Below are 27,754 nucleotides of genomic sequence, written 5' to 3' on the forward strand. Positions count from 1 at the left end.
GCCCCTTCGTCTGCGGCCAAGCAGCAGGTCCCCATAGCTCCCCACCACTCCCGCCCACTACCCCTCCGCTCCCGCGATGCGCCCACCCGGACTCCGCGCCTTCGAGGTGCGGGCACAGCTGGCAGGCGCACCAGGAGCGCGTTAGCGGGGCTTGGGGAGGTGGAAATGGGATGCGGGGCCGTAGCTCTCGCTGTTGTCGTCCTCCTTCCCAGCCTCACCCTGAGGACCTTGCAAGGTGAGGTCACGGCAGCCGCGACTTCGGCAGGAAGGACCCCAGTTTTTCGGCATTATTCACCCTAGGTACCGGGGCCTCGGTCTGCGCTCACGGAGGGCTATCGCGCGTCTGCACCGAGCTGGACGCGGGAGTCTCTTGCAGGGGACCCCTCTGCACGCCTCCCCCCATACACACACACACATCTCACATACACAAACTCACACTCACACCCTGACGGGCACCTTCGCACTCACCTGTCAGTGCGGCGGGTCTTTCGGGCCTGCGCTCTCGACGCGGGGCGCGGTGTGCGGCCGCGGCCCGAGCCGCCCCGGCTTGGCGCGGGGTCAGCCGGACAGAGAGTAGGACTCTCGCTGCACACTTGGTCGCCCGGTCCGCGGAAGGCGCACCGAGTGCGGGGCATCGCGCCGTCTCCCGTTTAAATGCCGGCGGCTGTGCGCGGCGCCCAGGGCCGCGCCTCTCCATTGGCCAGGCGCCGCCGCCACCGCCGGACCCGCTATCCGCCCCCTTTCCCGGTACTGCCCCCGCCCCCCGCACCCCTCCTGCCTCCCCGCGGGGTCCCCTCTCCGCCTGCCTCGCCTCTTTGTCTGCTCCCCCCGCCCGGGCCGGCTGGGAGAGGTCACCCCAGGGAACCGCGCCTGGAATGCACAGCAAATCACATTTTCCGCTCCCGTTGGAGGGGGAAGCGCGGGAGGAAATCCCCCCGGCTCCCGGCCCCTCAGTCCTCCTCCGACCCAGGCCTGGGCTTTTCCTCTCTCCAGTCCCGCTTCGCCTGCATCGGCCCCGCAACGCGCTCGGTCGCAGAGGCTGCCCCGGGAAGAGCAAGATCTCCGTGGGACCTCGACAGATTAGGCGATTCTTTCCCCGTGGCGGGAGCGGGACCGCAGGATGCTCTGGTTGAGCGGTCGCAGCGGCTCCGGCGCGGCTCGGCCCGAGGCCCCCAACTTCGAGGGCGCTGACCCCCGCGCCCCCGTTAACCCCGGCGGGCTCGCCGGCCGCCGGCAGGAGCCTGTGTCTCCAAAAGACACCCTCCTCTCCTCACCCGCCGCGGGTTCTTTCAGCTCAGATGCTGCCGGCCTCGGCCGAGAGTGTACAGAAGGGAGTAACGGAGGGGAGAATAAACCGAAAAGGACCCTCAGAAGTCAAGGTTTCCATTTCCAAGCCATCTTTAAAAGGGAGAGAACAATAGCTACGAGAGAGGAGGTTTTCTGTGGCCCGTTCAAGATGAATAAATCAGGAAAATAAAACGTCAGACGAGGAAATAAACTTCCCGGAGATTTAAGACAAAAACCTACGTTTGTGAAAAACCGATGTCACATTCTGTATTTATTACTGAGAACCCAAATGGATAGTGGCGAACACACTAAGCGCGTAAATATTTTTCGAAAGATGAGCAAACACTTTCATTTTTTCTTTTAGCTTGAAAATTGGTTCCTCAAAGAAGCCGTAAATTCTGTATGTCGAAGTTGCAGCCCGTGCAAAAATCAACCCGTCTGCAAGTTCTGCAGACCCGCTCCATCAGCCAGGTCAGATGATGACTTTGGGAAAAAAAAAAGAAAATAGTTACAGAAGAAAATTTGAAGGTGCCTGTAGACACTAAAACAAAATAAACAAAACAGTGAAACCCAGCAAAAGGTACTTATGAAACATGTGTGATTTAAGCCCTTGGCTAAGAAAACAAAACAAAACCCTAGAATAGCATGATTTTTATCTCTTTAGGCAGTCCCTTGTGGGGAGGGGGCAAGAAACATTGAACACCTACTAGATACTCTTACGAACTGGAAATTAGTTTTTCCAAGTACATGAAACAAGAAGGTGGTCTGCATTAAATCAATACCTGGAGAATCTTTACAGTCCCAAAGTTTTGTTTGTACAATTGCAGTTTCTACCCACACACTCAGTGCTGCACTTTAAATGTTGCCAATAATTTTTTGTTAAATCATCCCATGAGCCTTAGTTTGTAGCTGCTTGCTGAATGAGAACATTCAGCGGGGCTTGAAGATTTATCCTGGTGGGGTGGGCTGTAGGAGATATAGGTGGTCAGGAATACACAAAATGCTCAGGCAATTAACAGTCTGGCCAAAGGCCACCACCAGTCTGTAGAGGCCAATTGTTCTCTCTGGGTGTAAACTATTCCCCCAAGGAAAAGGGAGCATATTTTACAAATGCATTAGCTCCTTCTAATTTAAAATCAATGTTTCAGTCATTTTTTCTTTTTTTCAGTACTCCTATAAACTGCCCCAAATCAAAATACATAGGCAGAACTTACCTTCTGAATTGGAAGTCATTGTTCTGGAGCCCTGACACTGGTTTTATACATCTCAATGTATCTCTGTGACTGTTTCTATCTCTGTCTAGTAAATGCTGTTGATATCACTATGCCCCCTTCTCCAGAGGCTTCTCAGACCACAGTCTCTACAACAGAAACACTGCCGCCCTACCCCACTATTCCACGTTAACTCCTCTCTCCCTGCCACTACAATGGAGGCTTCATGAGAGTGGGGACTTTTGTCTAGAGTGGTCACTCTGATTACACCAAGCTCACAGAACACAAAGTGTCTAAGACAGACTTGGGATTTAACAAATAGTTGTGAGCTGGGGATGTTCAGCGCATGCCCACTAACTAGGATTAGCAACTGAGCAGAATGCTGAGGATATATAACCATCATGAATATAGTAAACATGGGCCTTCACCTCACAGAGTTTATAGTCAAGCGTATTTGTAAATATTTATACAGATATCCAAGCCTTTGGCCTCATATTTGTGTTTCCACAGCTCTCAACCAGTCATTGCAAACCATTATCCAATCAGGGGGCAGGCATAAGAGTAAAAACTCTTCAGACCTCTTTAACCATAATTACATAATTGAAACCTGTTCTTAGTAAGAGGGGGAAAAATTAGAAGGACTCCATTAGTCAAAGTTAAAATTTTAAATCTGAGCTAAAAATAGTGTTCACCAAATGATAAATGTCACTTACAGAAACTGCTTTCAAATTACTGTGAGGCTGTTTTGAGAAGTCTAGATCCTGCTCAGGTACTGGTTTATTAAAGGAGAATCTATTACTCTTGTTTTCTCTTGTTGGATGTATAGCATGTGTTTGTCTCCATCTAACTCCCAAGATGTTAAGAGGGGGTTACTCTTCAGATTTGGGGAAGAACCTCGAAGGCCTTTGTAGGAGAGCTTTTGCTCAAATCTCGATTTTCAACTAATTGCAGACACTGTGTATGGCATCTTGCATTGGATTAAAGAAAACAAAAAGCCCTCACCCATTTGGAACTGACCTTGTATGCCCTTCCTACAGAAAAAAAAAAAAATGTGATGATTAACTTGACAATGGTTAAAGAAAAGATGTTTGCAATGGTCACATAACAGCTAGATGATTCATATCCAGAATGGATTTCTCTTATAAGTTAATAAGAAAAAACTCTACAAATAACCCAGTAGGAGTTGGCAAAGCACATGACTGGGCACTTCACAAAAGAAGAAACTTAATGGCCCATAAACATGAAAAAGCACTAGATTATACTAGTAAATTGGGGAAATGCAAACAATAAGAAGATGACCTTGCTTAGCTAGCAGATTGGCAAAGATTTAAGTCTGCCAATAACCAGTGTTGAAAAAGGTATGGAGGGGCGCTTGGGTGGCTCAGTCCGTTAAGCGCTGCTCAGGTCATGATCTCAGGGTTCCTGGGTTGGAACCCCGCATGGGGCTCTGTGCTGACAGCTCAGAGCCCAGAGCCTGCTTGGGTTTCTGTATCTCCCTCTCTCGCCGCCCCTCCCCACCCCCTGCTCATACTCTTGTCTCTCTCTCTCAAAAGTAAATAAACATAAAAAAAGAAAAGAATAAGGTATGGAGAAGCAGCCACTTAAATGCACTGGCAGTGAGAGTATAAATTGGTACAACCATCTCAGAGAGTAATTTGTCAACATGTGGTAAAGTGAAGCATGCCTCTAGCATACCACTCAGCCACTCTGTTTCTAGGTAAACACCTCACAAGAACTTGAATGCATTTATGAGGACTAGAATTGTGTGAGCACTTCTATCGCAGTATCATCTGTAACAATCTTCGCATCCATCAACAGAAGTAGAAGGCATAATAAACTATTTTATTCATATAAAAAAATACTATACAGCCACTTAAAAGAATGGACTAGATTTCTATATTCCAACACAGAGCTCAAAAACATAGTGATGTCTCAGGAGGAGGAAAGCAAGTTTCAAAATGCTATAAGCAGTTTGACACCCTATGTATATTTTATAATAAACACAAGACAATGGTATGAATTGTTCATGAAAACACATGTATTCATGGAACTGAACGAAGAGTGGATTGGAAACCAGACTTTGATGGTGCCTACCAGAGTGGAGTCAGAGAGGAGGTTGAATTGGCGATGGAAGGCACAGGAGATTCCAACTTTAAAATGTTTATAAATTTCATTCTAAAAAATCTTGAAACTAATATAACAAAATGTGTACAGTTTTCATTTCCGGGTGATGAGTACACGGATATTTGTCAGATTACTTTTTTTTTGCATTTTAGACATTTTTAAAATTTCCCCAAATTAAAAAGAATCCGCCTCTCTATTATGATTTCAAGAGTAATTTTTATCCTTATTTGGACACTGAAGATTTTTCCCTCCTTTGTGTCCTCTGTAACCAGCTCCAATCAAGGGAAGCGTGCTTTCAGAACCCATACAAGCCCTTACTGGTGTTTATATGTCTGCTGATCTGTCTCAGCTCAGGATGGGTCCCAGGTTATTCACCTTGCTCTCTGAACATAAGTGGTAAAACCTTGACCAGTTTCCTGTATCTGAACAATGCACATACATGTGAAAATTCTGAACAGCGCTGCCAAGTATAAGCACATGAAAGAATAAATAAATCATGCAGACCATTTTAATACAATCGAGACCTACTTCCATACAAGTATTTGTTATCCACACTGCATGTGCAGTGCAGTATAAAAAACACAAAAACATAAAAGTATGTTTTGGTCCTTCACATCAATATGGAGGCTGAACAGAAAACTCACTGAACTTGGAAGCAGAAAAATCAGAATGAATTTCTGACTCCTCCTCCTAAGAACTGAGTGCCCCTGGGTTAGATATTTAAACCCTCTGAGCCTAACTAAATTCAATCATCTGTGTTATAGGAATGGTAATACCTAACTCTGGGTGGATGATGGAATTAAGTAAAATAAGATCCATGAAAGTGCCAGACACGTAACAGATGCTTAATAAAAAGGAGTGACTGCGTGGATACTAGAATGTAATTGGGGGCCAAAACAAAGACAATGAAAATGTAATATCAGCACGGGCCATGCCTTACAGTATCTATATTCACGGTGCAATGGATGCCACACAATAGGTGGTTGATAAAGTTACTAAATGAGTATCTGCATAGGGGAAAGGAAGGAAGTAACAAAGGCAGGAGAGGGAAAGGAAGAGAGAGGAAGAAGGACTGTGGGAAAGAAAGGAAAGGAGGGAGGGAGGAAGAAAAGAGAGGGTAGGAGAAAAGAGGAGAGGGAAGGGGAGGAGAGGGAGAGAGGAGGGAAGGGGAGGAGGAAGAGGGGAGGGAGAGGGGAGGGGAGGAGAGGGTGAAGGAGGGGAAAGGCAGGGGAGGGGAGGGAGGGAAGGAAGGGAAGGGAAGGAGTGATACCCTTCCAGTAAATGGCAGAACAACTTCTATTTTTGGTAAAACCGGCAAATGATATAAATACCCCAGAGAGGGGTACAGGCAGAACAGCAAGCCCTTCTGGCTCTCTTTTGACTTCATCATGAGAATCACTTTAACCAAAAGCTAGAGTTCTCAGAATGTTTTGACTGCAATGGCAGAACCTCAGAAAGAGACCAGAAGATGCCTGAACGCATAGCAAGAGAGGCTGAAACTCCCTTGCTGAAGGCTACTGCAGAGACTTGGGAATGCAACAAGATATACAGGCAGACAGAAATGGATTTCTCACCAACAATTCACATACCCTGTGCCCAAATATAACGGAAACTGCTGGGAATGAGGTTCCCACCTTCATCTATTTGTTTTGAGCTCTTTGATGCGACTTCACTCTTAGAAAAAAAAAATTGGATGGGACTTTAATCAGTTGTTGATTCTCTGTTTTTCCTTAGTGCTTGTACGCCTGTGGTTCTTCATTTTCTGAATCTTTTTAGGTACACTTTCCAAGAAAAGCCTATTCTGGGGCAATTTTAAAATTTCCCGTGCCTTGGAGAGGATCTGTTGGAAGTGCTTATTGAACTGAGGTTCTTTGGGTCTTACCCCCCACTGTCTTTGGCAGCCCTGCTCCTGCTTTTATTTTGGGGCTGCTTCTACTCATTTCCAGCTTTTAATGCCTTGAGATCTCTGCTGTTTAGTAACAGCTGTGTTGAAGATTTACCTTTTCACTTTTTGTCCTTTTTTAAGGCATGGAAGCTTACGTGTGGTTTTGCTCTTGCCATAACTGTCCTAATAAATCACTTGTCCTGCATTATATCCTTTAAAAGGTGTTATGACATTGTAAATATCTTATTAACTCATCCTAGAAAACTTGGAAAACAAAGACAATTAAAATCTCCTGTAATCCCACAACCCCTAAATAACCGCTGCTTACCATATACAATATACATGTGTATGGTACATATATAGATTTTCTTCCAGCTATGTACAGTATGTGTGTGTGTGTGTGTGTGTGTGTGTGTGTCTTAAAGTTGGCTTTTATTAACTACTTAAAATGTACTAAACACTAAGCTTTACATACTCTAATTTATTTCTTTCCTTAAATTTTTTTTAATGTTTATTTATTTTTGAGAGAGCGAGAGGGAGAGACATAGTGTAAGCGGGGCAGGGGCAGAGAGAGAGGGAGACACAGAATCCAAAGCAGGCTCCAGGCTCCGAGCTGTCAGCAGAGCAAGATGAGGGGCTTGAACTCATGAACCGTGAGATCATGACCTGAGCCGGAATCTGACACTCAACCCACTGAGCTACCCAGACACCCCATACATACTCTGATTTAATCCTCATACCACACCTATGAGATTGCTATTACTATTTGCTCTTTTTAAAGGTGAGGAAACTGATGTCCAGAGAAGTTGTGTAGCCGTTTGAAGGGCACACAACAGTACAAGGCAGAAGAGGAATTCATGGCCAGCGGATATCTATGCCGCCTTCACTTACCTTCTACATTGAACATGACGTAGAGTCTTCATTGCACACTGTGTTAGAACTGATATTCAAACACCATGATTACTCCACAAAAAAGCACACAAAATGCCAAGTGTTTTTGAATAATTCAATAGCTGATGTTGTCAAGATATTTGATCGTGTAAAGTACAAACATACATATACAAAATATGAGTTTGGACTCTACATGACTTTATTTGTAAAGAATTCTGAACACGTGGCCATGGGAAACTCAGACATGGCCTGTCTTCTTGGGTTTTTGTACAAACACTTATTTCCATTTTTATTGTTATTAGTGGCACTATAAGTATATTTTTAAAAATTAGGAGCTCATAAATAAGTTCAGTATTTTGGAGTCTGCTCAGGGCAGAGAAGCAGGAAACTCAAGGTAAAAAGTAAACTCGAGGCCTGTCTTCCCTTCTAAAGATTGACGTGAGCTCATATGCCCATTTGCACTTACCTCACAAAGGGTCCAAATGTAAATCTTTTTAAAATCTTGGTTTCTTCCTTACTCCTTCATTTTCTGGCATAAAAAGTTTGGATCATCTGCTATATAATTCCTCATTCCTTTTTTTTTTTTTTCAGTTTATTTTTTTTCTTTTTTTTTTCAATATATGAAATTTATTGTCAAATTTGTTTCCATACAACACCCAGTGCTCATCCCAAAAGGTGCCCTCCTCAGTACCCATCACCCACCCTCCCCTCCCTCCCACCCCTCCTCATTCCTTTTTAAAAGAAAGACAAAAAATGTAAACCGTGGGCTCTTCACTGCTCACGTCAGAGCAATACAGGAGTGCTTAATATAAACTAACCATTTGTCTATTAATGTTTGTAAAGAACTTCACAGACGTATGGCATTTGGGACACACTCTCTAGAGAAATGTGCCTTTGAAAGAGGAACAGAGAAGGAAGAATCCAATGGTAAGAGAAATTCCCTTATACTCATATCCAGAATGTGAACGGAAATCTCCAGGGTGAGCCCTGAGATGCATTTCCCCCTATGTTGAAGGCCCTTTCCAGAGACTGGGTAGGTAGCCTTGTCTGTAATGTTTGTTTCTATACTGTATGTTACTTGCCTATGTGGCAAGAAGGAACAATAAAAAGGACAAACTTTGGACTGGTCAAAAAAGCAGTGTGTCCCCAGATACTGGCTTCCAGATGATCTCCCATGAGTCACTCACACGCAGTGCGGCTTTCCTGATGAGTGGTCACCCCACCAGTCTGAGTGGTGAGAGGATCTGAGGATCTCTCAGGGGCGTACATACATCTTTCTGCCCACAAGCCCACCATGTTGTAAGGAAGTGCAGGGCTGAGCACAGGACAGGCTGTTAAAAACTGTAAAGCATGATGGTTCTTAGTCACAGTGTCAAAGAGCCAAAGAAAAAAATCTTCCTGAAAATAAATCATAACCATTCTTACAGCAGCTACTTGGCTCACCAAAGCAATCTGTGAACGTCTGTGGACGGATTAGGATGTACTTTCCCTAGACAAATCTCTGTGGCCACATCTCAGCACCAGCAACCTCAAAAAGCCCGTCTAGCCAAAATTTCAGGATGTTAGCCTGAGCTCCTTGATATGTCTCCAGTATTCCTTGAAGGGAAGAAAGGGAGGAGAGAAGGAAGGCAGGGGAGGGAAGGAAGAAGGGAAGGGAAGGGAAGGAAGCAAATCCTTTCAAATAAGAAAGACAAATCATTTCAGAAATCAGCAGCTTCTCTCAATAGGTACCTAAGCTTTAGCTCTGTCATCCTAAGCATCTATTTTGATAGCACTTATTACTGTGCGAGCTCTGTGCTATCAACCTAGGGGAAAGATTTTGCCACCAGGGAGAATTTCTTTTTTTTTTTTTATGAAGAAGAATTTCCGAGTGAGAGTTTGCTTTTGATGTAAATATTTGATACAGGTACAAAGTTGCACAAATACAGCAAAAGATGTCGAAGGAACTGGAGGCTGAGCGATCAGTATCCTCTCAGCCTCACTCTCTGCAAATCCAACACTTGAGCCAAACAGACTATTCCCTGAGCACAGACCCCAGATTCCCACCCCCCACGCCTTTGCTCTGCCTGCTCTCTCCACTTGGGATATCCTGTCCCCTCTCTTCCTGTTGAATCCCTCCTCTTACTTCAAGACCCTTCGGGATTTTCTCTGATTCTTGTCTTATTTTTGCTTTATTTTAGTTACATGTGTAGTTGACATTTCTTCTTCACTGAAGGTGGACTGTGTGAGCTCTGGTACCATTTTTTTCCTCATCCTTGAGCTCACAGTAGGTCTAGTGCAGCGTCCTGCACAGACAAGATGCTCACTTGGTAGGTGTTTGTGAAACTGGAAGCGGGGATTTTAAAGTAAAGGAGGCTGAGTTGAATCATAATGAAAGCGCTCCAAATCTCCTATTTCCCCTTCAGGCTTCTGTTTATCCTATCACCTATGGGAGCTGCCTCTGAAGGACCAAGTGCTAGAGCCCATCCACGACGTGGCTGCTGGTGTTGGCAGTTCAGTTACTTCCGTCTGTTTCCTCCCTTCACTGCTGCCCTCCCAGGCTGGGTCACTGTCATTTATCATCTGGATGGCTGCAGTGGCCTCTTCGCTGCTCTCTTCAGTCCCACTGATGCTGGCACACAGCTGCTGGACTAAACTTTTTTCTTTATTTACTTTGAGAGAGAGAGAGAGAGAGAGAGAGAGAGAGAGAGAGTGTGCATGAGCAGGGGTGGGGCAGAGAGAGGGAGAGATAGAGAATCCCAAGCAGGCTCATAGTTCGTGGGGCTCAGACTCAGGAACTGAGAGATCACAACCTGAACCAACACCAAGAGTCGGACCTCTGAGCCGACTGAGCCCCCCAGGCGCCCCTGGTCTAAACTTATTAAATCACTTACGAGATGATGCCCTTCCCTTGCCTAGAACCCTTTCTCCCTAGCTCTTACAAAACTTTGAAATGATTCGGTTTTTTAGTTGGCTTTGTGTTCGTCTGTATACCCCACATGCCTGCGAGTTCTGTGGGGCCAGAGCCATGTCTGTCTGGGGTACTGTCCCCCTGGCCTCTGGCACTGGACTTGGAATATAGCAGATGTTCACAGACATTTGTTGGGTGAATAGATAAACATGCAGAATTGTTATTCTCCTTCATGTTATCAGCCTTGCTCTATCTCCCACTTTCCTTGTCCCTGCTTCTTATGTCCACACTTGGGCTAGAACTCACTCGGAAAATGACCAGGACGGGGCCCTGGATCTGAGTCTTCCAGCAGAACTGCTGTCTTTAGTTCTGTTGTGGAATCAGAGAACACATCCCTGTGCTCTGTGTGTGCCCCACCCAGTAAGGAACAGCCAGCAGTAAGGATATAGACTCGCTCTTGGAACTTCCACCATATCCCTAGCAACTTCTCTTGTAAAACCAATCATGAGACCACATTCTGAAGCCCCAGAGAGGTGAGGAAGCTTCACAGCCAAATAAGATAATATCCACTCTGCTAAAAAACGCCATGGTAACTTTTGGTGAAAATTTGATAATGCACTATTCCCCTTGTGCTTCTGAGAGATCTTAAAGACTTGTGGACAGATACTTTCGCTCAGCATGGTGACATAGAGCACAAAAGATAAAGGCGATATTGAATGAAAGAAAGAACATTTATGTACGTGGCCAGGATTGATACACATTTGTGCCACTGATTTGATTGCATACTTTTTTTTTTTTGAAAAAGTGTCACATAACTAGCCAAGTCCACATTTAGGGCACTCATAGCTCCAAATGCCTCTTTGTTATTATTATTATTATTATTATTTATTGATGGAGACCTAAATATCTCATCATAATTCATCTTGGGGGATACACGGTGTGGCAGCGGCATTTTACCATGGTTGTTGTGACTTCTGAAAGCACAGCTTCAAACCACAGGAGTATCTCATGGCCATCTAGGAGGGGGTGGGCTGGTTAGGAAGGCCTGGGGTCTCAGAAATAAATGCAGGTGACACCAAAGCATTTTTTCAGATCTGGGAGGATTTTCAGAGACTTGTTGTGGCTGGTGTAGTTTTGCAGCAGTTTCTTCTGTTCCTCTGTTCCACCCCCTTCTCTCCTGGCCCCTTATCTTCACCCGTTCTCATGCTACCTGCTTGCAGCTGTGGCCATTGTTTCCCGCCAGAGGACCATGTATCTGAACCTCTTAAAAAATATTTGATTCTCAGGGCTTGCTCTAGACTACTGAACCAGAATTTCCTGGGCTTGGGCCCAAGAATCTGTATTTTTGCAAAGCCCTTGAGATGATTCTGACAAGTAGCCAGGATTGGGAATCACTGGTGTTGTGGAAAGAATTCTTTTTGCACCTAAACTCAACCACCAATAACTACCTAAGCAGCTTTAGACAAATCAATTGTTGGGCCATCAAGAAAACAGAAGAAATGACACATTATTATTAATAGAGTTGTTTACTCTCTCCCATGTGTATTTAATAGGCTGAGTTAGTTAATACTCTGCTGTTGACCTAGAAGCTTCCCAGAGTCATTTTCTGAAATAGTGTTTAGCTTCCTCTTCTGTGTTTAATTCCTTATGAAACTTGGTTTCTCCCTTTGTCAGTCACCAAGCATAAGGCCATATGTAGACGAATCACGAGACCATCATGCCATGTGTTCTAAGAGCCTTCCAAGTTCACTGCTACAAGAAACACTCAACATTTAATGCATATTGTTTCTTGATATCTCTTTCCAAATTGCCAGTACAGTTTCCATTTCTGGGAAATTACATAGACATGTCTGGATCCAACTCTTTTATCTTTGCATTTCCAACTGCTCTGTTTTCCTTCTTTCTTCCCATCAAATTCTCATATTTTGACAGTTTTAAGACCAGCTCTTCCTTGATCTTTTCCTTCCTATAATATATTGAATTGAAATGAGCCCATTCTCCTTGGTGTGCCTTCTCTCCAAACACAAAATACTCTGAAGTTCAGATTCTCTTTTTGTGAGCGGGTTAACATCACAAAAAGTTTGTGGTTTCATCCATCATAAACAAGAGTGTTTTAAATGAACTCTGCTTCTTTTCTCCAAGCATCACAGAAAGGTTGGGACACAGTGAAATGAATTTTGAGTAAGAAAGAAAAGTTACTTATTAAAAAACAGTGGTGATAAAAGTATGTAAATTGATTCAGTAGAAAGAATTTGTAAAATGCTTTAACTTAAAAGGGAAGTACTCTTGTAGGCATCCACAATGAATCAGAAGGAAAACACTCCAGTCTCTTGAAAAAGCTGTTTACTCTGTCAGTGTTGACAAAATGTATCCAAAAAAGCTCTTTCTGCTAAGAAGTGGAGGAAGAAGGCAAACTGCATGTGAAAGCATTTGATCACATTTCATTTGGGAATGTTACCGTTTCACTTGTGTAACCAGTTGATCTGAGCATATTAACATAGTATTAGCTGCTGACAGTGTTTTGTATTGAGCGCATTCATTTGTAAAAATAGAAGAAATACTATATTTACATTTTCAATCCTTTTCTTTATTAGAAAAAAAAAACCACTGCAATGTGGTTTGAGTTGTGAATCCATTGAAGACATCTTTGATGAATCAATAGTCAAGGCATATGTAAAAAGTGATTTGGAAAAATTTCTTGTGTGTTGTTGGGAGGGGGTGAGGAGGAATAGGCTGTTGGGGCATCTGTCCATTGTCTTTCTGGCTCTTCCACTGGCCCCTTTCACTTTCTAAGTTCATCTGCTGTTACAATAAAAATAACCCCATCTTTCTTATGCAACCTCATTCCGAGTTCTCTAGGATACGATTGACTAGTTGCAAAGTAACATGACCTTACTGAATAACTGGAACCATCTAAATATGATGCATTAGTCCCCATCAAACCCTGGAAAACAGCATCATTCAATCTGAAAGCTTCCAAAAGCTGTACAGGACAAATCAGCTAAAAGTCCAATTCAAAAACCAACAAAAATAGAAAACCAAAGTATAGTGAAAAACTGGAAAAGGAAAAAAAAAAACTAAACTAAAAACTGACTCCACCTTCATCTTTTTGTTCATGCCACTGTATGCAAGATGGAAAATGGTCCCATGTCAACACTCTGGACAAAGCTTGAGTTTCATTTACATCCCTGCTATAATTACTCATTTTCTTCAGAACCTACTTTATCACATCAAGTAAGAGGGTTTGTTTCTTTTTTTGAAAAGAGAGTAATCTCTGAAATTTCATCATCTACCATCTTACCACACTTTCTCCTTTGAAGTTGTTATCAAATGGTGCATTAGAGGGACGCCTGGGCTGCTCAGTCAGTTAAGTGTCCGACTTCTGCTCAGGTCATGATCTCGTGGTATGTGAGTTCGAGCCCTGCATCGGGCTCTCTGCTGTCTGTGCAGAGCCCGCTTCGGATCCTGTTTCCCCTTGCTGCCCCTCTCCCGCTCGCGCACAGGCTCTCTCTCTCTCTCAAAAATAAATAAACATTAAAAAATAAAAAACAGGGGCGCCTGGGTGGCGCAGTCGGTTAAGCGTCCGACTTCAGCCAGGTCACGATCTCGCGGTCCGTGAGTTCGAGCCCCGCGTCAGGCTCTGGGCTGATGGCTCGGAGCCTGGAGCCTGTTTCCGATTCTGTGTCTCCCTCTCTCTCTGCCCCTCCCCCGTTCATGCTCTGTCTCTCTCTGTCCCAAAAATAAATAAAAAACGTTGAAAAAAAAATAAAAAAATAAAAAACAAAATGCTGCATTGGTGAACTGAGATCAGAACAACTAGGCTGGACCTTTGACAGAGCATTCAATTTACCTGTGCTTCAGTTATGGAAAATCTAATTTCCCTGGTTATATGCTTTAGACAAAGTGGAGAAGGAAAATATGATATGGACTACCTTCACTTCTTAGAATAGTAGTTTATGAATGCTGACTTAGATTTGTGTATCTATCATAATCATAGTTAACATTCAAGCCCTTCTCGTATATTAACATTGTGGTAAGTACTTCAAATCTTGGACATGGTCAGCTGGCACACAATACTTACTTCCATCAATTTCTATGTTCCTTTTTGTGTTACAGGGGCTAGAAAACTAAAAATTACATTGGCTGATTCCCTGGCAACTGGGATTCTGGAAGCACTAAAACACCAAATAAATACACTCCCACACAATTTTGAAGATGAAAAGAGGAAAACTATTTTTCTGCTAATGTTTCTGCTATGAGAGACAGTAGCTGCAGGCAAATTCAGCATTCCTGTTGGGACAATGGCCTTGAGGGTATCATACATCAGTCCCAGCAGTGTGATCAGCCAATGCACCCTGATCTCTGATGAGTCCCAGCTACGTTGGAGACCAGTTAAGCCCAGCTGTGGGTCCCTGCCTCTTGCTCCTCCCCGTCGTCAAATAATTTTGTAAGTGCCCAATTCCTTGTATTAAATCACTTTTCTCTGGAGTATTCAGAGCAAAGAATTTGTTTCTTGCACTGAAATCTGACTAATCCCAAATTTGGTATCCAAATCAAAGTTTAGTATAGGTGCTGTATTGCAGGGAATTTCTCCTCACATCAGTTTGATGAGGCAGGTATTACCTTTTTCCAGATGTCGAATGAAAGAACTAAAACCCAGTGAGATGAAATAACTTACTCAAGGTCACCCAACTTGTAAGCAGCAGAACTCAAGGTCAAATGCAAATCTATTTACAAAGTTTTTGTGCCTAACTACTCTGCTAAACTGTGATGGTACAGGATCAAGTACATAACAATTTGCACATAGATAGCTAAAGATTTATTTGTGTGTTTTGCTACAAACTACATGAGGGAAGAGTCAGTGTCGTGGACATCTTTGTATAAGACACCCAAATCCCAGAGCATGGCTCAGTATTTGGCATCTGGAATAGGTCCTAGGTAAGTTACTAGTGAAAGAATAAATGAATGAATAAATGAACGTCATTGTGATGAATCCTACCCAGGAAAGTGACACTAAAAAATGAAAAATTCCTATGATGCCCTGCTTGTGGATAAATCACTATAAATTGCCAAATTGGTTTATTAAGATGTTTCTCGCTCTTCGTGTGTTCAATTGCCTCTGCTAAGAACTATTACAAGCATTTTTATGTTTCCTGTGTATACATTTTTGGTTTCTGTGGGTTTCTGCTTATTGACAAGCTGTACTGCCGTATTAATTTCATTAAACAGTAGAATAGTCAGTCTGTTAGAAGGAGGTTGTAGGTCTATCTCATTCCAATCTGTAGCACCTCTTTTCCTAAAAGAATCTTTCTTTATAACTTCTAAGTCAATGTTTCTAAACCCAAATTCAAGAGCACATTTCCACTAGAATCTTTGTAAACACCCTGTCTTTGCTTACAAGCTTCAGAAGCCAAGATGCACCATCCACAAATCTCTTGCCAGTTTTTGCCATGGTTTCTTCTGTGCCCGTTAGCAATCAAGTTTTCTTTCAATAAATAGTTATGATAATTTTGGCCACCCCCTTCTTGCAGGGCTGGTGGCCACCAAATCTGCTATATCGTACACATTTTCTTTTAATTGCCAAACTGAAGTGTATTTTAGGAGGAAATTTGATCCATATGTTTCTGATTCATCCACAGTGAAGTCACCAGACTGTTTGGAGGGAACAGCCTGACAGCCACAAAGTCTTGGTAAAGTCTCTCTTTTCCTTTAGAAACAGGAAGTTAAGCATGCAAAACGCCAGCACCTCAAGTTTTGCTGTGTTTAGGCTGCTAGAAAACCCCGGGCTTCAGGGAATGTTCCTTTTTTCAAGAGATATGCCTCTTCAAATAGGTCTGGCTTTTGGTGGATCTCGTGAATGTCCTGGGAATTTTGTCGGGGGGAGGGATGGAACTGAATCCCCTCACTGACTCTTCCTTGGGGCTGTCTTCCTGGGCTGTAGGCAAGGTCCCCATTGACTGGCCAACGTTTCCCAAAGTCACTTCGTTCTAATTCCCAAAGCTGTTGCCAGAGCACGTGATACAGTTAAAGGCGGCCTATGCCCTGTGTGCTGCTTACATGCTTCCGGGACGTTCCCATGGTCAGAGGCTCACTGGCAGATGAAAGCCTGTGATGTGACCCAATGCTGAGCCGGCCCACAGATTTGCCCTCAAGGTAAGCAGGACCACTACAGTGGTCTGGTCTAGTTCTCTAATAAATAGGTCATGCACAGCTATCCCTGGAGTGCAGCAAATTGAAGCATTTGGCTAGAATTCTGTGCCCTGACATTTCTTAAGTGCTGCCATTTGGGCAGTGACTCAGGAAAGAGGGGGGAAGTTCTACTGGCTGGTGTTAAAAGGACTTGAGAATCATATGTACAACTTAATGCCAATACGTCAGCTGTACCCAAGTAAGAGGCAATAATACTCCCCTTCCTTCTTTATACATAGTCTGGGTGATCAACCTTTTATGACTTCTTTATTTTTTAATTTTTTAATAATTTATGTATATTTTAATTTACATCCAAGTTAGCGTATAGTGCAACAATGATTTCAGGAGTAGATTCCTTAATGCCCCTTACCCATTTCGCCCATCCCCCCTCCCACAACCCCTCCAGCAACCCTCTATTCTCTATATTTAAGAGTCTCTTAGGTTTTGTCCCCCTTCCTGTTTGTATATTATTTTTGCTTCCCTTCCCTTACGTTTTTATGACTTCTTTAAAACCTCCCACAAAGTTCATTCATTCAGAAGTTAATGCCTTTGTCAGGCCCTAAGCAAAGTACCAGGATAGAAAGAAAAATGAGGCACAATCCATGGTCTCAAAGAGTTTATAATCCATTAGAGTGAGGCAGACACATAATAAGCAAATGAGTATCAAGTAGCAGAGTGTATAGAGGGGAAGAGTGTCCAAGAGATCTAACCTCAAGTTCCAACTCTGCCACTTACTAACTGTGGAGTCTTGGTTAAGTCATGTAACCTTTTAGCTTCAATTGCTTCCTGGAAAAAATGTGAGGAAGGAGGATTCAATGAACCACATATATAAAACTTGCTCTGTGTATATAGTAACTCTTATTGTTATGCCCTGCTGCAGAGACTGGAAGTATGTGTGAGGTCTCATATCACAGAGGAGAGTGAGAAGAGAGACAGCACTACCTGTTCTGGGGGAAAGAATGACCTCTGACCTCAATGTATATCTAGGTGAAAATTGCTGGGAAGAATGTCTACCCATTACATTGGAGTTCATATTCTCCCAGACTTAAGCCTAAATATTCTGACATAATGAGATCAAGATGGCACACAGAGCCAACACTGAGTCTGCCTAGCTTTACAAATAGGTCCTAAGGCAGGGTGCCTGGGTGGCTCATTCAGCTGAGCGTCCGACTTTGGCTCAGGTCATGATCTCCCGGTCTGTGAGTTTGAGCCCCGCATCAGGCTCTGTGCTGACAGCTCAGAGCCTGGAGCCTGCTTCGGATTCTGTGTCTACCTCTCTCTCTGCTCCTCCCCCACTCATGCTCTCTCTCTCCTTCAAAAATAAAAAAAACATTAAAAAATTAAAAATGACAACAACAACAACAAATTGCTTCTCAGGCTCATAAGGCCCGGAATTTCTCTGTGCCCTGAACTTTCATTATTTCTAGTTCCCTCGCTCTCTCTCCCCTCTTCTATTCTTTCTTGTCCAGATTATAGACTTGAACATCCTCTGGCCTTGTCTGCACACTGTCCCCAGGGATCTTTGTAAAATATGAGCTTGATAATGTCCCTACCTCTTATAAAATCCTGTTGGGACTCTCCACACCCTTTAGTGTGGCCCATAAGGCTCTCATGGCTCTGCCTCTGTCACCAGGCTTATCTCTTAGCTTTCCTTGGCGTATTACCTTTTATGCTACTTCCAAACTGAACCCTGATGCGTGCTATTGTCTATAGTTTTGCACATTCCTTCACGCTTTTGATTTATTCATTTTTCTTTGCCTGAAGCATTTTGCCTTCCATTCTCCCTCTTGGTTTTGAAAACCTCTTCGAGACTCAGCTTCCATTCTCCCTCTTGGTTTTGAAGGCAAAATGCTTCAGGCAAAGAAAACCTCTTTGAGACCTTCTGGCTTCCTTTCCTGATCCACTCATTCTGGGTTAGCTGTCCTTTTGTGGGTCTTCAGAGTATCTGCACAGATTCTGCCATGACTCCCGCTACCCTCTCAGGCTCTCTGCATTGTGGGTTCCTTGGGCTCATAAATCATTTTTGTCTCCCCACCTGGCACAGTCATGACACATGAGGTATTTGTGAATGAATCACAGAACCTCAGAAAGAATCTCAGCTATCTTCCACTTGTATGTGCAGCAATGCGCTCTCTCAAGAGTCAACTGGTTGCCCAATGAAAGGGCTGTTTCAAATGCCAGCTTCTCTAGTATGGCAGAGGCCAGTGTTGTGGGAAAGGGCATAGCTAGACCTAGTCTGGTTTTGAGTGGTCCTTGAAGAGAGAGTGAGGGAAGAGGCTGGTAAGGTGGCACGTATTGGAGCAGTTCTACATGCTCCTGGAACGGGATTGTACTCTAGAAAGCAGCTGTCACGGTGAATTCAGCACGTTTTAACTTCATAGCACGGTTCTGGAGCCCCACGGCAGCCATCCTGGGATGTGAGTCTAGATAAATATCTAAACATTAAGCAAGGTCAAGTTTCACCAGTAATGCTATAGGCAAGAAATACCTGGGGCGCCTGGGTGGCTCATTCGGCTGAGCATCCGACTTCGGCTCAGGTCAAGATCTCCCGGTTTGTGATTTCGAGCCCCACCTCAGGTTCTGTGCTGACAGCTCAGAGCCTGGAGCCTGTTTCAGATTCTGTCTCCCTCTCTCTCTCTCTGCCCCTCCCCCACTCGTGTTCTGTCTCTCTCTGTCTCAAAAATAAACATTAGAAGAAATAAACATTAAAAATTTTTTCTTTAGAAGAAATGCCCGTAGTTACTGACGGTGCTCAAGCAATCCTTGCTCCCCCCACTCCAGACTGATGATGTTTCCTACGGTTCTTAGACAATTGTTTGGAAGAGCCCTATGGAAGGAGATTCTGGACCACCTGCCAGGCATGTACCTGAATGATTATTGAAACCATAAAAGACAACGTATTTATGTTGATTGCACAGAGACGAGGAACCCAACAGCCCACCAGGTGCTCCTTGCCATTTGGATGCTCTCGTGGATACTCCTCAAACTATGTGTCTGCCGACTCTCAGCACCATCACTAGAAAAAGGCTCCAGGTAAGATTTCACTAAACTGGTGCAGTTCTTGGGTACAGAAAAAAAGCAGTGACTATTGTGTTTCATCTTGCTTCAATTTTGTGGTAATAATGAGATCACTGGATCTAGAAATGGAGGCTTTCACAGATGTGAAATTTGCTAGGCTTTGAACAGGAGCTCCTACAACATCCTGCCCAACCCTACCCCAGCTCAGCAACCTTGAACTCCATCGTCTTTGTTTACCACTCCTTGTAACTCGCAACGCCCCCTCCCCCGAAATGTGGACCTTTTCACACAGCCTTGGCTTCATTGGTTTAGCTTTATTGCTGCCACCTTCCCATCTCTTGGTGGTGCTTCTCTCCCTGCACACTTACACCTACATCAGTATTTTCTATAAGTCTTTAAATGAAAAAACCCCCCAGGAACAGTGCTCTCAACGATTTTCAACCCACACCACTTACTATTTTTTCTTTCTTTTCTGTGCATGCCCACTAGCCAAGTAGTAAGTGTAATGGTTAACTACACCCTTCCCTCACCCACCACCCCCTGAGGATTCTGGCGTCCGCTCCATAGTCCTCCCTGGAGGACTAACTTCCTCTAGCAGATAATCTACCTGACATTTGCTATTTAAAAAAAATATTTCTGTTTTCTTGGCTCCCTTGTCCCCCTGGGCCAAGGCAGTGGCACCTTAGTGATCACTATGTGATGCTGTGGCAGATACAGAACTGGAGACTTCTGGTCCCAGACCCCATGCCTTGGGCTATGACTGTTATCTGTGACATTTCTCAGTGAAGCTTGGTATCTCTGAAAGTTTCAAAGGAAGGGGGAGGAGGAAAGAGTGGTTCTGGTGCCTTTTGTATCTAGCTGGGTAAATAGGAAATTTGGTCTACTTTCTCTCTCCTAGCAGCAAGAATGGAGGAAATTCTCTTCTAGAATGTTCCCAATGTAAACGCCTCCAGTGCTAAGGCTGTGTGTCTTCCTCATGCTGTGTAACTGCTCCTCAGGGCCTCCAGCTGGCTGTGCGCACAGCGGGAGTTCTATCAGGTCTAATGGCTGATGATGCTGGCACATTTGCCTTACATTGTGGCCACTGTGCTCAGTATTCTTTTTTCTTCTTTCTTTCATCTTCTTTAGTTCTGTGTGTGTGTGTGTGTTGTGGATAGGTGGCAGGGAGAAATATAAACAACCTTCCTGTTGTCAAAGATCCTTGGCTGGAGCGTTGCAGATAAACAGACCCCAGAGGTGAGTTAATAACCCTTCCAGCTCCCAGGAAAATTGGTGTGTTTCTTCTGTGGATCCAGCCCAGACTCCCCCAGAAAGAAATGGCCTTTTTGCATCCATCAGTCTTATGAAGGTCCCCCTTCTTTACTGCTTCCAGTCACCTTTCTCTTTCTATGACAATCCCTTCTCCTCCCACGGACTCTGACCCATCACCACCGTTACCACCAGATTGTCTCTTCCGTGGAACCCTCTGCTAGGTCCCTTCACAACACTCCAGGGAAATTCTCTTCATTAATCTTCCTTTTTGCTTCCTCACCTTTTCCATAGCCTTATCCAGTAAAGCGGTATACCTTGTCCGATGTTGTTATTTCTAGGTCAGTGCTTACCATACATAACCTACTCGTAAACCATTAATTGTGTCTGTATTGTAGAAAATTTCAAGTAATCACAAATGTAGAGATAGAAGTACAACGAATCCCCATGTACCTATGAGCCAGCTTCAACAAATATCAATTTAGAGACAATCTTGATTGATCTATACCCCCAATACCCCTCCTACCATCACTACCACTGGATTATTTTAAAGGAACTCCAAGACATCTTACCATTTTATCTATAAATAATTCAGAATTTATCGCTAAGAAATAAGGGCTCTTTTTAGAAAATATAGCCATAATACCACGTAACCCTTAAATAAACCAAATATCCAGCCAGTCATTAGTCAATTGTCTCATCAATGTTTTTTTTTGTTTTGTTTTGTTTATTTATTTTTGAGAGAGACAGAGACAGAATACGAGTTGGTTAGGAGCAGAGAGAGAGGGAGACACAGAATCCGAAGCAGGCTCCAGGATCCGAGCTGTCAGCACAGAGCCCAATGAGGGCTCAAACTCATGAACCGTGAGATCATGACCTGAGCCAAGTCGGACACTCAACTGAGCCACCCAGGTGCCCCACATCAATGTTTTTTTAATTTGATTTGTTTGAGTCAGGATACTAATAAGACTCACACATTGTATTTGGTTTGTTATGTCTCTTAAGTCTTTTAAAATCTATTAACAGTGGGGCACCTGGGTGGCTCAGTTGGTTAAATGTCTAACTCTTGATTTCAGCTCAGATCATGGTCTCACTGTTCATGAGTTTGAGCCCCGAGTTGGGCTCTGCACTGACAGCACAGAGCCTGGTTGGGATTCTGTCTCTCTCCCTCTCTCTCTCTCTCTCTCTGCCCCTCCCCTGCTTTCATTTTCTCTCTTTCTCAATATAAATAAATAAGCATTAAACAAAATCTGAACAGTTTCCACCTCCTTGTTTTCAATTCCTAATATTTATTCATTGAAAAATGCTAGGTCACTTGTCCTGTAGTCTCCATTCTAGATTTTGGTGATTGCTTCTCAGCAGTGTGTTTAACATGTTTCTCTCCTCTCTGTGCTTACTGTTGACAGGGAGTTAAATCTAGAGTTTTAGGTTAGATTGTTTTGACAAGAATATTTCCTTGACATTGTTTCTTATTAATCACACCAGGAGGCATATAATAACCATCTCTTTTTGATCTGATTGACCAGTGGGTTCAGGTGCTGCTGGCCTGATCTAACCATCAGGAATTAACTCTTGGTTTTTCACCCACTGGTGACGTCATTGATAGTGGTTGACCACGAAGATCTCTTTTGGAAATCTACACGGGAGAAGTTTTTCTGTCCTCTTCTTTCTTTCTCAAGGACCCCTCATAACGAACATTTATATTCCTTAGTGACTGCCAACATGGCTCACACTGCTACTCTCAACAGTGATTTCTAACCTTTTGAGGGTCACAGATCCCTTTGAGAATCTAGAACTTCGTAACAAGAAATAAAAATGTGTAGGCACATAGCATTCCAGTTAGTGTCAGAATATCCTGGCTCTCAGTTTTACCCTGTACTCTACAAGCTTGTGGTGGAGCTTTGACTTTGTACAGAACTTTGGTACGCTGACCCCCTCTAACGTGAAGACTTTACCTCCCACATTGATGCTTCTGCCTTTTGTTCCCTGACCTCATGGTTTTTCTACTTCTCCCGAGTCCATTGATCTTTAGCTCCACGCTATTCTGACTCCTTTTTGTAGTTGTCCCAACTGAGACATCATTTACCAGCACTTGAAAATTTTCCTTTGTCAAGAATCCAAACTCATCGTCCCCCTAACTGCCAACTCCTTGACTTTATTTTTGGTCCACATCATTTCCTACATTCTTTTGACCTCTCGGATCACTGGTCTTGGCTCAACCCATAACAAAGGCTCAGATCTCAAATGGGACAACTCTGTTTGCTTTCTCTGGTGTTTTAGGATCTTTGACTTCTTGATGTTCCCCCATGAGGCTCACTCCCGTGTCTGTCCTCTCTGCTTTTCTTCCCAAGGTGCTGAGAGTGGCTGGATAAGGTTACCACACAATGCTGACAGGGTCCTTATAGATTCAGACTAAATTAAGTTGGTGTCAGGGCAGTTCCCCCACTTCCATTCAGCTTTTCCTAATCCTCTATTTCTGTGCTACTCAGATGCTGTTCATGGACCAGCAGCATCAGCATCACCTTACAAGAAATGCCAAAATCTGAGGCCTACCCTGGACCTACTGCATCAGAGTGTGCATTTTTAACAATATTCCCCCAAACGCATCATATTTACATTAAAAATCAAGAAGCATCATGCTATCTGTTCCCCACATTGGTTGTTCTACATTTTTCTCACAGTGCTTAATTCTTGATTCCCCTGATGGATGATTCTATCAGTCAAGGTCCAATAAGGAAAACAGAAAACATTCTAAAGATTTCAAACAGAAGGAATTTAATATAGAAAACTGGTTACACGGGTGATGGAAGAGCCTACTAGGGTAAGTGAAATAACCCAGAGATTAACAATATGGCAGAGGCCATGGCCTCCTGGAGCCGCTGGGACCAGGGGAAGAGGCAAGATGGCTGGAGCCATGCTCACCTAGCGGGAGATGGGCCCTTAAGGGGAAGATGCAGCTACGGAGACAGAAAACAAATTACCTTGTTTTCTGCCATCTCTCACCTTTACTCTCCTCTCCGTGACCTCATATTAAATGCAGGCAGAGGTCAGCTGACCTGGGAGCCTTGGAAACCCAGTCTGTCATTCAGACAACAGGGGAGGGCTAAGAACCCATCTGAGGGCAACTGGGCCAAACACAGGCACAGTGACCTTATCTCCTCCTGCTTTGCTATGCTTCCTTCCTCAGGGCCTCAAAACATCTTGTAGCCATTTTTCCTTCCTTTTGTCCAACCTCAGAAAAAGAGGTATCCTTTGGTTTTTCTAAGAGAGTTAAAACTGAAATGAAAAGTAACTACATGCCCACAAAACACAAGATTCATAGGGTAAGCCCTCCCAGCTCTGTACGGCTCTAGAACACGAGGGAACTATCTTTTTTGGAAACAGGTGGCGAGGGTGCTGCTGAAATCATGCTATGAGATGTGGCAAAACTGCCTGCTGATGCTCTCTAGAAAAAAATGCCTCTTGCTATGAAAAAACGTGCCAACACCTTTCTTGGTTTTTATAAGTGATAGTAACAGACTCCTGTGTTAATGAAGGCAGTCAAGCTGTTTCTATTAGATAAATCACTGGCATTTAGACTTAATGTGCACTCAGTAAAATTAAAACCAAGAATGATCTTTCTCCTCAGTGCTTTCTCACTGCTGTCTCCCTTTTATAGACCAGGAAATCGAGGCCAATGATAGCAAAGCCTGAAACTGTTGTCTTCTTTACAGTGAAGAGTTGTAAAAGGCATGGAAACAACCTCACCAGTGAACTGCATCCTGCCAGCCTTCCACTGAATTGCCTTTCTGGCTTGGGAGGACTCAGCTGGTTGAAAATTGCACATCTTTTCAGAAATAGGCAGGGGAGCGTGCCTGCATCTGTAGCTCTGAACTTTAAAAGCGGAGTGTCGCTGACCGACCTATTCTGTGCTCATGGAGAGACGTCTTGCGACCTGGATTATATACTCTGCTGCCTGAGGAATGGGTGGGGTCAGTCTGAGCCCCCGAAGCACCCACAGAGCCCAGCTCTGTGCCTGGCATGTGTTAGAAACCCAGTATTTGCTGAATAAGACACAGTAACTCAAAGCCAAAGACCTCAGTCATCATGCACTGCTTGCTCCACTTCCAGATTTTTGTGGAAGCCCAGAGTCTCAGTCCTACCACGTGTAAAATGGGGATAATACTACCAGCCCCACTTACGTCACAGCATTAGTGTTAAGATCAAATGAGATCGTGTTGTGAGTTTGTTCTAGCAAGCACGTAAATTGTTTTTATAATGATCTAAATAAAAAAGCCTCACCCACCAAGGCTTGCATACACATTTATTAAGATGTAGGCAAGTGAAATGTGTCCGCTCCTCCTCTTGAGTACAACCTTCTTTATTGATGTGTAACAATGCCCAAGGGCTGGGTGAACTACATAATCAAAATCAAATGCCAGCTTTCTACAGACTTGGCCAAAACAGCACAGCCCAAAACACCATTTTAAATTGCAAGAAATCTGAGGACATTTCATTCATAGTCTTGCTTTTTACTGTTGTTGATATATACACCTTAATTTCAATGCCCGTTGCAGATCCACATTTAAAAAGAAAAGAGCTCTTATTCTAATTTGGTAGAAAGCAGAGCTATCGGTGTGAAGGACAATGCAATATCAAAATACAGCTGCTTTTCATCCATACTAGTCTAAATTAGAAACATGCTGCCATTCACAGGGGCTCTAATAACACGTGCACGTAAGCAGTACTGAGGCCTACGGGCCGTGTGGGTTTCTACCCAGCATCCTCACCCTACTCTGGGTCCTCATCCTCATCTGAAAAATGGGGGACCGACTTCTTTGCGACAACGTTGTCCAGTCTCTGTCCTTGTAGATATGGATTGATACTCTGGAAAAAAAAAAAAAAAAGTTTGGTATTATACCTGAACATCAGATACAGACATCTCACAAAAGAAAAGACGTGAGTGAGAATTGTGTCTGGACTACTGGGTTAAAAACAAGGTAACAGTGGTACCTACCACCTACCACATGATTATTTCAGTGCATCTTCAAAATCTCAGTGGCCTGAGAAACACTGTTTGACTGACAGATGTCTTTAATTGTGTCTTGCACACAACCGAAGAGTTCTTTGGCACAAAGCTTTGGAGTGAATCAGCTAACAAGTTCTCACTACAACTTAGATACCAAGCCCCATATGAAATAAAATTGTTCTATGGCCTTATTTAGTGGAAGAGAGAATGTGAAATGCATTAAAGTATATTTTATAAGAATGTTCTAAAGAAGGCAACAGATCAAGTAGGAATTAGTGTCTGTAGACTGGTCATAGGACATCCTGTTGCTGTATTGATTTTTACATGCTACCTAATTCTTCCATTCTACCTAAAGAGGATTCATCAGTGACCCTAGCAATCATTTCCACCTTCAAGTTCAAAAGCTAAAGAAAAGAAGTAAGCTCTGCACAAGGTGCCTTTACTTTGGACTCAAGACTTTGAAATCTCTCATCTGTTGCTATTCTGAATGAGTCAAGGTTTTTCCATTCCTTCTTTAATACATATCCACTTTTTGAGGTTTGGATTTGAACTAGTAATTGGAGCTTTATAACATAGTATTTACCAAGCAGAAAAAATTTCGAAAGTTTTGGAAGGTATTTGTTTATTGAAGTCCCCTTCCAATAACTGGACAAAAATATAAGCAAGAGGCTGTAGTTACAAATGATCATCCATCCCAAGTCCCCATGAATGAATGGAAGCAGTTCACAGGTGGGTCTCTCTAGACAAGGGGACATTGTCTGCCTTGGCTCTTTTGAAGGGTGATCAGATCATTCTCCGAAAGAGATTTTGTAAAAGTCCTTCCACATTCTGACAGCTAAATGCATGAATCATGAAAGGCCCAACTCATCCAGCAAAAATGCATTACAAACTGAGAATTACAAAGTGTGCAACGTCCTCATATCTGAAAAGTGACACGTCACAAAAACATAGTACTTCGCTGGGAAGGCATCTTTAACATGTTTAAAATAACTAAAATGCTTTCTACATCAGAGATTGTCAACGAGAATGGCCTGGCCGACTCCAGAGAGTCATATTAAAATTTCCGGGTAGGTGACGCGAGCGTGCACTGAAGAAGTGTACTCAATATCATAAATATCTTTATTGTTTTTTAGTAACAATATTTACCTGAAAATTCTAAGCCATTAAAAAAGGATATGAGATTTCCATATTTATCAAATATGGGAATAAAAGGTTGATAAGCTCTTTAAGTAAGATAAATAGATCTCAGATATTAACAAGATCCATCTTAATGGTTAAAGTTTGCAAAGGGGAGTTGACTTTCTACTCATGAAGCAAGTGGAATTCAATTAGATTTAAGCAAATACATAAAGTTACATAAAACTACCTGGGGGTCTGTTGTAACTTTGGGGAGAATCCCTCTGGGTAAAGGGACTTTCAAAGGAGCAAGTCCTTCTGCCTAGACCCAGAAAATGGCAAATACTGGGGGGTGGGGGTGGGGGGGGGAGTAAATTAGTGAGGAAGCAAAAGGAGCAATCACTTGAACTTTTTTGATAAATGTTCATCAGTATTGAATCCTATACTTAAAAGGAATAATAATAATAATGATACTTGATTTTAAGTATACTCTGAAGAACTCAAGGCACTTACGTATCTATCTCCTCTCCTGGGTGAGAGGGAATGGCTAGGTTACAGAGAGAACATTTTTTTTTCCCATTTCATAACTGGAAGAACCATTGGGAGCCTTGGAAACCCACAGCAGATACTGAGCTTCACTGGAGAAAGCCTTGGTGATGGATGCACTTGAGCAGGTGATTAAACTCTTCAATCAATGGGAGCATCGCATGAGGCCTGATGGCAGGGGAAGCAAGTTCTGTGTCCCCGAGTCCCCAGGGAGCCAGGATTTATGGCATGACCATGGGTTTTTGTAGATGTCTGAGAACAGGAAGAATTTGATACGACTGGGTCAAAATGACCCTTATTTTCATAAATTCTAGGCCTTTCCTGTGTGGAGGAAGTTGAGA

The 27,754-nt window shown here is 43.3% G+C and overlaps 1 protein-coding gene and 1 long non-coding RNA gene across 4 annotated transcripts in view; one reads left to right on the forward strand and one right to left on the reverse strand.

Moving 5' to 3' along the window:
- Positions 1-1,574: 1,574 nt before the first annotated feature.
- The window catches only part of SCG5 (secretogranin V), an 89,714-nt gene continuing 63,534 nt past the window's right edge, over positions 1,575-27,754 (reverse strand). For 2 of the 3 annotated variants that reach the window (XM_049613284.1, XM_049613282.1), the window contains exon 6: positions 25,032-25,609. In XM_049613284.1, coding sequence (XP_049469241.1) covers positions 25,514-25,609 — 96 coding nt within the window. In that variant the 3' untranslated portion in view covers positions 25,032-25,513. Of the gene's footprint in view, positions 1,771-25,031; positions 25,610-27,754 lie in introns of those variants that run through there. The other variant, XM_049613283.1, reaches the window with a different exon arrangement.
- LOC125909812 (uncharacterized) lies at positions 15,993-25,038 on the forward strand. The gene is made up of 4 exons (XR_007453773.1): positions 15,993-16,441; positions 19,286-19,510; positions 23,233-23,564; positions 24,402-25,038. It is a non-coding gene; the product is annotated as an uncharacterized LOC125909812 (long non-coding RNA).

Source organism: Panthera uncia (genome assembly GCF_023721935.1).
Source record: "Panthera uncia isolate 11264 chromosome B3 unlocalized genomic scaffold, Puncia_PCG_1.0 HiC_scaffold_1, whole genome shotgun sequence".
Classification (NCBI taxonomy): domain Eukaryota; kingdom Metazoa; phylum Chordata; class Mammalia; order Carnivora; family Felidae; genus Panthera; species Panthera uncia.